The sequence below is a fragment of the Rhinopithecus roxellana genome, chromosome 12 (genome assembly GCF_007565055.1).
Source record: "Rhinopithecus roxellana isolate Shanxi Qingling chromosome 12, ASM756505v1, whole genome shotgun sequence".
Taxonomy (NCBI): domain Eukaryota; kingdom Metazoa; phylum Chordata; class Mammalia; order Primates; family Cercopithecidae; genus Rhinopithecus; species Rhinopithecus roxellana.
Genome location: NC_044560.1, coordinates 111,773,100 through 111,784,117, shown reverse-complemented (window position 1 = coordinate 111,784,117; position 11,018 = coordinate 111,773,100). Strand labels below are relative to the sequence as shown.

Sequence of the window (11,018 nt, the reverse complement as noted above, 5' to 3'; positions counted from 1 at the left end):
CACAGCAAGATACCGTGGCATACTTATTAAAATGCCTACAATTAAAAACTAGCAAATGTCAAGTGTTGGCGAGGATGTGGAGCAACTGAAATGCTCGTAGGCTCCTGGTGGGAATGCAACATGGTACAGCTACTTTGGAAAACTGGTAGTTTCTTAAAAAGTAAATAAAATGTTTACCATGTCACCTGGCCAATAGACTGCCAGGTATTTGCCCAACAGCACTGAAAACATTTCCACACACAGACCTAAATAAGAATGTTCTTAATAGCTGTATTCATACTAGCTGAAAACTTTAAAAAAAAAAAAAACCTAAACCAACTATCCATCAACAGATTAATGGATAAACGTGCCTGTAATCCCAGCTCTCAGGGAGGCAGAGGCGGGAGGATAGCTTGAGCCCAGGAGTTCGAGACCTGCCTGGGTAATACAGCGAGACCCCATTCTCCACAAAAAGGAAAAAAAAAAAAGACGAAATATCCTTAAAACAGAATACTACTTAGCAATAGAAAAGATGCTATAAGAACCTATAAGAGGGGAGTCACAATCTAGGCGGTCAGGGCTTTTTTTGTTTGTTTGTTTGTTTGTTTGTTTGTTTGAGACAGTGTCTTGTTCTATCGCCCAGGCTGGATTGCAGTGGTGCAATCTTGGCTCACTGCAACCTCCACCTCCTGGGTTCAAGTGATTCTCTGGCCTCAGTCTCCTGACTAGCTGGGATTACAGGCGTGCACCACTATGCCTGGCTAATTTTCGTATTTTTAGTAGAGACGGAATTTCGCCATGTTGGCCAAGCTGCTCTCGAACTCCTGACCTCAGGTAATCCACCTGCCTCAGCCTCCCAAAGTGCTGGGATTACAGGCGTGAGCCACTGTGCCCAGCCAAGCAGGGCTTTCTTAAAGAAGTAAGTGGTTATCTGAAAGAAAGCTACAAATTAACTGGAAACGTTGGAATGGGTAAAAGAAATAAAGACATACCAGGCAGGGGCTGGTTCAAGCTCCCCGTGGCAGACAGAAAACATGACACCTTCACAGAAGTGGAAAATGGCCCTGCCCAGACAGCAAAGAGAGAGAAGAGTGATGTCAGTGGAAGCTGGCAAGGGCCATGCAAGGCAGGCCTTGTTAAGGACATTCATATTTCTCCTAAAAGCAGTGAGAAGTCTCTGCAAGGACAAGAAGGTGGTGTAATTGGATTGACATTTTTAAAACCATTCCACTAATACAGTATGGAGAACTGACTGCCCGGGAAGCTGATGGATGAGAGGAAGTGAGTCAGGGCCCTGCTAAAATCCTGGTTGGGATGATGGCACTGAGATGGGATGATGGAGATGGAGACGGATGGATGGATTCATATTTGGAATCCATAAGCATTTGGGGAGTACATCATACTGCATTCTAGGGATAAGGAAGAAGATAGTATCGAGATTCACTTTAAGACTGACTCTAGGCCAGGCTCAGTGGCTCACGCCTGTAATCACAGAACTTTGGGAGGCCAAGGTGGGCCAATCACTTGAGGTCAGGAGTTTAAGACCAGCCTGACCAATATGGTGAAATCCTGTCTCTACTAAAAATAAAAAATTAGCTGGGCGTGGTGGCAAATGCCTGTAATCCCAGCTACCTGGGAGGCTGAGGCATGAGAATTGCTTGAACCCGGGAGGCAGAGGTGACAGTGAGCCAAGATCATGCACCACTGTACTCCAGCCTGGGCAACAGAGTGAGATTCTGTCTCAAAAATGCCCTTAGGGCCGGGCGCGGTGGCTCAAGCCTGTAATCCCAGCACTTTGGGAGGCCGAGACGGGCGGATCACGAGGTCAGGAGATCGAGACCATCCTGGCTAACACTGTGAAACCCCGTCTCTACTAAAAAAATACAAAATAACTAGCTGGGCGTGGTGGCGGGCGCCTGTAGTCCCAGCTACTCGGGAGGCTGAGGCAGGAGAATGGCGTAAACCCGGGAGGCGGAGCTTGCAGTGAGCTGAGATCCGGCCACTGCACTCCAGCCCGGGCGACAGAGCGAGACTCCGTCTCAAAAAAAAAAAAAGAAAAAAAAATGCCCTTAGACACGGAAGGGTGGATGAAGGCCGAATTTGTTAGGGAAGATCTAAGGCCAGGTCTGGACACATTTGATTTGGGGTGCCTGTGAGACACCCAAATGGCAGTGTCAACTAGGCAGTTGGGCGTGTGCATGTGAAGCTCATAGAAACCTAGGATGGAGATTCAAACCAGGGGTGTCACGAAGGTGGTAACTGGAACTACGGAAACAGACGCAGTCGACTAGCAGGAGAGCACAGGTGAGAACAGGAAAGAACCTGGAACCAAGCTTGAAGGAAGTCACCGTTTCAGGGATGAGTAGGGGAATGGTGAGCTAGCAAAGAGGTACGAGAAGTGACCAAAGGAAAGAGAAGGAAGCCAGCAGTGTAACGTATCAGAATTCGTGAAAAGAGGATGCTTCCAGAAAGGCATGGAAATTGTGTTGAATGCTAATAAAATAAGAAAAAAATAAGTCCACTGAATTTAGAAACATGGAGGTCACCGCTAATATTAGGAAGAGAAGATCCCATGGAAAATAGGCACAGAACACGGATTAGGGTGGACTGAGGGGCGAGTGAGAAATAAGAATGTGGAGAAAGTGATTACACAGAACTTTAGACAACGGATCCAACTTCCTGTGATGGCAAGCCGCATTATAAGGATGATGAGAGAAAACTGCACGTGGAAGGAACTGTGAAGGATATTGCTCTTGTGAAAGTCTGACCCCTTGAACTCGGTCTGAGAGGTTGGATTTCCTTTTCCTGTGACGTAGGTGGACATCGTGAACTGTGAGACTGAAAGCTTCCTTGGTGACGCTCCCTTCATAACTGCTGTGAACACGGAGAGGGGGTTTCGCTGGGGCATCTTCCACAGGGGGACACAGGACAGTGACGGCGAAAGGCAGGAGGTGGGGGGGGAGAAGGACGGGCAGAGACAGAGAGGCAGTCCCACTCCTCAACACTTGTTTTCCAATGAGTTTCCTGGATTCTGCAATTAAATCCAGATCCTCATGCATGTTTATAGAAAATCATAAAAGCGAAATGACACAAATAAATTTGGTGGCAGTAACAGAGAACGGTCTCTCTTAGCTCTCCTGTTGATCTGAGAAGTGACGTGTGCTGGGGGAAGGAAATAAAGAACTAGAACGCCTTCAGAGGAGAGTAGAGTGGATGAAAAAGAAAAGATAAATATCAAAATATCTGGGCCCTTATAGACCACAAAAAGAATAAATGACTGACTGACTGAATGAATGAATGAATGGCAAACAATAGGAAATAAGTATGTCCTAGGGAAAGAATGGGGATTCTGTGAGCAGGAATCAGGCCACAGATGGCAGAAGAGAGACTTCTTCCCGAGACTTCTTCCCTAGGTCAAGAGGAAAACATGTTCCGACGATCCTTGCTTCATCAGGTGTGTATTTCAAAGAGACCTTCAGGAGCTTCTAATCTGGGGCTACCGAGGTCAGAGAAGGGGGAAACAGTGAGACTTTATCAGGGAAAGGAATGGAGCCTGAGTGCCACTCCCTGACGAAAAGCCACACAGGCATGGGAACTCGGGCCTCCTGAATTCCTGACACTTTCCCAAGAGAGATGGCACGTCCATGCCCTGAGCCTCTGGAGGCTGCACCAAGCGGCTCACTCTCTATGAAGCTGTGTTACAGGCTTGGGACGAGGCAGCACTTACGGGCATCTACTAAGTGCTTTACATACACAACCTCACTGAATCCTTGCAGAAGTCCTCGGATGTCAGAATTCACATGCTCACTTGACTACAAGAAACTAGAGTTCAGGAAACTGATCTGCCCCAAGGTTGTAATGAAGGGACCTGGATTTGAGCCCATATCTATCTGCGTGACTGTAACTCCCACACCATTTCTATCACAACGAGATGCAGGCCAGGACAGGCAAAAGAAATGTGTTGGGGGCAGAGGGCAGGAGACCATAGAGAAAGCTGAAGAAGAAAAGGAAGGAGGGCCGGGTGCAGTGGCTCAGGCCTGTAATCCCTGCACTTTGGGAGGCCGTGACAGGCGGATCACTTGAGGTCAGGAGTTCAAAACCAGCCAACATGGTGAAACTCCATCTCTACTAAAAATATAGAAATTAGCTGGACGTAGTGGCAGGTGGCTGTAATCCCAGGGAAGCTGAGGCAGGAGAATCGCTTGAACACAGGAGGCGGATGTTGCAGTGAGCTGAGATGGCGCCACTGCACTCCAGCCTAGGCGACAGAGCAAGACTCACCCTCAAAAAAAAAAAAAAAGAAAAGAGAAAGCTCATTTCTGAGAATGAGCAGAATGACAGAAGAAACTGCCTAAGAAAGAGAAGAGAAAATAATCTGACTTGGGAAGTAAGAAAAGAAAAATGCCTGGCAATTTTTATTTTAATCAGGAATTAAGGACAGAAAAATCTGCATTTGGAAGTCAAGAGTGAGGATTCTCTCGAGAGAATAAAGATGCTGGGCCTTTCCTTTGGGTTTGAGAGGAAATATTGCTTAAAGACTGACCTTCCTTTCTCTGGTCACGTGGCTGGTGCTGGTATAAATGCTTCCTACCAACCAGGTTCCTCACCACTTTTTCCTGCATGGCATGGACAGAAGCAGGGGCTAAAGCTCTGTTCCCCTCTCCCGGAAGCTCGCAGACCTCCCTTCAGAACCAATCCCAAGAAGCCATCTATCTGGAACAACACAAGGCAAGGCAGCTAGTGTAGGACTTGTGCTCTGGGAAGAGAGGCCAGGATCAGATTTGAGGGGAAGGTTCTGGGGGAGTGGAGGAAGGATGTTAGAACCAAATGGAAGGCTCATACCCAGAGACAGGAGCTAGTGTGAGGAGCAAGGAAACAGCCAAGAAATCAAGGCTGGAGAGAGGATGGAAGGACAGGACCAGGGCTGGGGGCCAGCAAGGGTGACACCCCAAGTGGAAACTGAGTTACCTTGTGAAGAAGACGAGTTCTATTTATGGTCAGAATGTCAGGCTCAAGGGCCAGTGAAGCCTGTGGGCTTTTCTGAATATTTCTCTAAGGTCTTCTGGGGACAAGCCTTCCTCCTAAGGCTAGTGCTGATTCATCCTTCCTCCCCTCTACCCTCCTCTAAGCCTCTCAGCTTCCCCTTTTCCTTTTTTTTTTTTTTTTTTTTTTTTGTGGTGGAGTTTTGCTCTTACCGCCCAGGATGGAGTGCAATGGCATGATCTTGACTCACTGCAACCTCCGCTTCCCAGGTTCAAGCGATTCTCCTGCCTCAGCCTACCAATCAGCTGGGATTACAGGCGCCCGCCACCTTGCCTGGCCAATATATATATATATATATTTTTTGGATTTTTAGTAGAGATGGGGTTCACCACGTTAGCCAGGCTGGTCTCAAACTCCTGACCTCAGGTGATCTGCCCACCTCGGCCTCCCAAAGTGCTGGGATTACAGGTGTGAGCCACTGCGCCCGGCTCCAGCTTCCCCTTTTCTAGAGAGCCCCAGTTTGGTGTTGGACAGAGGAGGACAAGGTGGGGGACAATCAGTGCTCTGCAAAACAGAGGAAGGGAAGTAGGAAGCTGGGCTGGTGGCGGGGCACCTGGGTCCTCTGGAGAGCTGGCACTGGGCATCGGGGCCTGGGGCCCCACAGCCTTGTTATCCTGACACACATCTTACAGCTCTCTCCCCACACTGATGCCTTTCTCTCCTGCAGGTCTCTGTCTGAGAAAGGGACTTGAGTAAAGTTAGAAACTGATAACAGTAACTTCCTATATCTGTGAGGATAGGAGGAGAAAGGCTAGGGAAAATGGAGGGGGAATTCCCTTGGGAAGCCACGGGTTGGTCTCCCCCAGAGACACATGATGGCAAACATCATCACTACTGCTTAATATCCCGCCCAAGGCAAAGTCAATAATTGCTCTGGGTAGTTTGAGCAGGTGGTGTGAGCAAGCCGTGGTGGTATCAGAAGGCACTGTGCTGGGAAGGGGACGGTGCCGGGGAGGATGTCTGCATCCTGAACAAGAGCTGGCTGCACAGGCTGTGAGTGAGACCCCCTGACCCCGCCCTTTTTTGTTCCCCCCCAGGATGCCGCCAGACTGGAAGAGCTCCTTGATCCTCATGGCTTACATCATCATCTTCCTCACTGGCCTCCCTGCCAACCTCCTGGCCCTGCGGGCCTTTGTGGGGCGGGTCCGCCAGCCGCAGCCTGCACCCGTGCACATCCTCCTGCTCAGCCTGACGCTGGCGGACCTCCTCCTGCTGCTGCTGCTGCCCTTCAAGATCATCGAGGCCGCATCGAACTTCCGCTGGTACCTGCCTGAGATCGTCTGTGCCCTCACGAGTTTCGGCTTCTACAGCAGCATCTACTGCAGCACGTGGCTGCTGGCGGGCATCAGCGTTGAACGCTACCTGGGCGTGGCTTTCCCCGTGCAGTACAAGCTCTCCCGCCGGCCTCTGTATGGAGTGATTGCAGCTCTGGTGGCCTGGGGTATGTCCTTTGGTCACTGCACCATTGTGATCATCGTTCAGTATTTGAACACTACTGAGCAGGCCCGAAGTGGCAATGAAATTACCTGCTACGAGAACTTCACCGATCACCAGCTGGACGTGGTGCTGCCCATGCGGCTGGAGCTGTGCCTGGTGCTCTTCTTCATCCCCATGGCGGTCACCATCTTCTGCTACTGGCGTTTTGTGTGGATCATGCTCTCCCAGCCCCATGTGGGGGCCCAGAAACGGCGCCGAGCCGTGGGGCTGGCTGTGGTGACACTGCTCAATTTCCTGGTGTGCTTCGGACCTTACAACGTGTCCCACCTGGTGGGGTATCACCAGAGAAAAAGCCCCTGGTGGCGGTCAATAGCGGTGGTGTTCAGTTCACTCAACGCCAGTCTGGACCCCCTGCTCTTCTATTTCTCTTCTTCGGTGGTGCGCAGGGCATTTGGGAGAGGGCTGCAGGTGCTAAGGAATCAGGGTTCCTCCATGCTGGGACGCAGAGGCAAAGACACAGCAGAGGGGACAAATGAGGACAGGGGTGTGAGTCAGGGAGAGGGGATGCCAAGTTCGGACTTCACTACGGAGTAGCAGTTTCCCTGGACCTTCGGAGGTGGCCTGGGTTACACAGGCGCTGGGAAGCCTGGGAGAGGCGGAGCAGGAAGGCTCCCGTCCGGATTCAGAAATCCTCAGACCCAGTCCAGGACTGGGACTTTGAAAAAATGCCTTTCACCAGCTTGGTATCCCTTCCTGACTGATTTTTCCTACTCAAAGGAGCATAACTCAGAAATGCAGGAAGAAGTAGTTAGTTAGGTATAGAAGCACCAGCTGGGCACGATGGCTCATGCCTGTAATCCCAGAACATTGGGAGGCTGAGGTGGGTGGATCACTTGAGGTCAGGAGATCGAGACCATCCTAGCCAACATGGGAAAACCCTGTCTCTACTAAAAATACAAAAAACTTAGCTGGGCATGGTGGCACGTGCCTATAATCCCAGCTAATCAGGAGGCTGAGGCAGGAGAATTGCTTGAACCCGGGAGTCGGAGGTTGCAGTGAGCTGAGATCACACCACTGCACTCCAGCCTAGCGACAGAGCGAGACTCCATCTTAAAAAAAAAAGAAGCCGGGCGCGGTGGCTCACGCCTGTAATCCCAGAACTTTGGGAGGCCGAGGTGGGCGGATCATGAGGTCAGGAGATCGAGACCATCCTGGCTAACACAGTGAAACCCCATCTCTACTAAAAATACAAAAAAATTAGCCGGGTGTAGCGGCGGCCGCCTGTAGTCCCAGCTACTTGGGAGGCTGAGGCAGGAGAATGGCGTGAACCTGGGAGGCGGAGCTTGCAGTGAGCCGAGATCGCGCCACTGCACTCCAGCCTGGGGGCAGAGCAAGACTCCGTCTCAAAAAAAAAAAAGAAGAAGAAGAAGAAGAAGAAGAAGCACCATCAGGTTGCAGAAGCAGCGTAGCTAACACAAGTCCAGTCCTTGTGATATGGTTGGTAGTTGGGGATGGCCAGGCTGAAGCAGAGAGTCCTAGAGAAATCTCGATACAAGCTTCAAAGCAACACCTAGACACTGCTCTAGTGGTTGATGCTGGAGATAAACCAACAGGAAAGAGATGGAAGAGAAAGACTAAATGAGGTCAAAGAAGACTCAAAAAGGTTCTGAGCCTGGAGATGAGCAGGGAGGCCTCAGGGCTTAGATCTTTAATGATAGGGGTTTCCCTGCATCGGTTTGACCTGTGGCCTTTTCGATGTGCTCTGTTTGTTTTCACGTGTTATCTTGTCTCCCCTGCTAAACTGGGAGCTGCCAGAGGTCTGGGTCTTATCTCCTTCCTCCATGGTACCCCACACAGGCCAGGATGTGGCTTGGTATCCAGCAATCAGAGATTAGCACTCCTTCATACAGGGGAAAGCAACCTTGTCTAGCAAATTGAAAATAAAGATGATAAAACTCTGAAGTGAATGTCCACAATTTTTGTAACACTGCTGCAAGCACAAGGAGAGCAAAAATGGGAGAGAGAACCAGATTCAGCAGCAAAGGGGAAAAGTGATGCATCTGAAACCACACAAACATCTTAAGATAAAGAGGTGGTGTGGGCAAGGGAAGTGAGGGCACTGACAGAATCCTGTTTCAAGGGATGAATAGAGAGTCTGGCCTTAGAAAGGATGCGGGGTGATTCCGACTCACAGTCATGTGTCTGCCACAGGGACTTAAAACATGTTACCCTCCTGCTCAGAAACCTGCAGAGCTTTCCATCAAAATGCTTCCTTGGCCAGGTGCAGGGGCTCATGTCTGTAATCCCAGCACTTTGGGAGGCTGAGGTGGGAGGATCGCTTAAGCCTGGGAGTTGGAGACCCACCTGGGCAACACAGTGAGACCGTGTCTCTCAACTTTAAAAATTTAATTTAAAAAGATGCTTCTGGCCGGGAACGGTGGCTCATGCCTGTAATCCCAGCACTTTGGGAGGCCGAGGCAGGCGGATCACCTGAGGTCAGGAGTTCCAGACCAGCCTGGCTAACATGGTGAAACCCCGTCTCTACTAAAAAGGCAAAAAAAAAAAAAAATTAGCCAGGCATGGTGGCACGTGCCTGTGATCCCAGCTACTCAGGAGGCTGAGGCAGGAGAATCACTTGAATCCAGGAGGTGGAGGTTGCAGTGAGCTAAGATCGTGCCACTGCACTCCAGCCTGGGCGACAGAGCGAGACTCCGTCTCCAAAAAAAAAAAAAAAAAACAAAAACAAAAACAAAAAAAAGTGCTTCCCCCAAAGAACTCGTATTGTACCATTCTTTGCCTTGCTTTGTCCCCTCTCTCCCCTTCCAGTTCTACCTGCCTAGCTCATTTTTCCACAATAAGGACTCCTAGACCATTCTCTCTAGTTAAATGACCTCCAGCCCCTAACCTAGTAGTTTGCAACCCAGGCTGTACATCAGAATTACAGGTGGAGATGTGAAAATAATACAGACAGCCACCTCCAACCTACTGACAGAATCTTTGCAGGTGGGGCCCCAGCAAGTCAGTTTTTCAAAAAAGTACCCCAGGTGGCCAGCTGGGGTCGTGAATCTGTCTTATCTCAGAAGCCCTATCTGTCCAAGAACTTGTTCTTCAAACACCTTGCCTGCTTATTCATCCCCCCTCACCTCAATCCCACATTCTTCTACCTGTTTTTATGTTTGTTGGTTGGTTGGTTGTTGGTTGGTTGGTTTTTAGAGTTGGAGTCTTACTCTATTGCCCAGGCTGGAGTGCAGTGGCGCAATCATGGCTCACTGCAGCCTCGAACTCCTGGGCTCAAGTCACCCTCCTGCCTCAGCTTTCCGAGTAGATGGGACTACAGGTGCACACAACCACACTCAGCTAATTATTTTATTTTGTTTTATGTAGAGATGGGTGTTTCCCAAGCTGGTCTTGAACTCCTGGCCTCAAGTGAATCTCCTGCCTTGGCCTCCCAAAGTGTTGGGATTACAGGTGTGAGCCACCGAGCCCGACCCTCCCCCATCTTCTGTGCTTGCTTCTTCCTCACTTACAAAAATCCACTAAATATTCACTTTCTCCAGAAAACCTTTCCTTATCAGTCCCACTGAACTGAAAGCTCATTTTCTATTTTCCTCCTTCAAAAGAAGACTGGACAGGTGCCATAAGAATCCTGAATTCAGTGTCCATTCCACTTACTAAATGGATGGCCTGAAGCAAGCCACTGCCTCCAGCCTCTATTTCTAAATCATAGTGATTAGGATACTAGATATCTCCCAAGATCACTCTGTGGATTAAAATAAGACTCCATGAATAAAATTGCTGAGAAATCATAGAGTATTAAGTAGTTCTAAGATATAAATCCACATACACAGATGTACCCTCACTTATTAGAAATATAATAAGTAAACATTAAAAATAATGAAAATAATGCCGGGCATAGTGGCTCATGCCTGTAATCCCAGCACTTTGGGAGGCCGAGATGGGCAGATCACTTGAGGTGCGGAGTTCGAGACCAGCCTGGCCAACATGGCGAAATCCCATCTCTACTAAAAATATAAAAAATTAGCCAGGCATGTTGGCAGGCACCTGTAATCCCAGCTACTCGGGAGGTTGAGGCACGGTAATTGCTTGAACCTGGAAGGCAGAGGTTGCAGTGAGCTGAGAACGTGCCACTGCACACCAGCCTGGGCAACAGAGAGAGACTCTGTCTCAAAAAAAAAAAAAAATAGAAATAACATAGTGGATAGTCAACTACGGATAGCGTGGCAGTAATAACATGAGAAAAAATCTGGGATTCTCAGCTGACTGGACGTGCACTATGAGTCTGTGATGTATTACAGCTGCCACAAAAGCTAATTTGATTGGATGACATGAAAAGAAATCACGTCGGCCAGGCACGGTGACTCACACTTGTAATCCCAGCACTGTGGGAGGCCAAGACAGGCGGATCACGAGGTCAGGAGTTTGAGACCAGCCTGACCAACACAGTGAAACCCCATCTCTACTAAAAATACAAAAAATTAGCTGGTGGCGGGTGCCTGTAGTCCCAGCTGTTTGGGAGGCTGAGGCAGGAGAATTGCTTG

General features: G+C 49.3%; 1 protein-coding gene across 1 annotated transcript; it reads left to right on the top strand.

Moving 5' to 3' along the window:
• The first annotated feature begins 4,601 nt into the window (after positions 1 to 4,601).
• On the top strand, positions 4,602 to 7,568 carry FFAR2 (free fatty acid receptor 2). The gene is made up of 2 exons (XM_010369308.2): positions 4,602 to 4,707; positions 6,060 to 7,568. The coding sequence occupies exon 2, from the start codon at positions 6,061 to 6,063 to the stop codon at positions 7,051 to 7,053; it is 993 nt and encodes a 330-aa protein (XP_010367610.1). The 5' UTR covers positions 4,602 to 4,707; position 6,060; the 3' UTR covers positions 7,054 to 7,568.
• The last annotated feature ends 3,450 nt before the right edge of the window (positions 7,569 to 11,018 follow it).

Excerpts from the sequence above, each read along its gene's own strand:
- FFAR2 (XM_010369308.2), top strand. The coding sequence starts at position 6,061 with ATGCCGCCAGACTGGAAGAGCTCCTTGATCCTCATGGCTTACATCATC.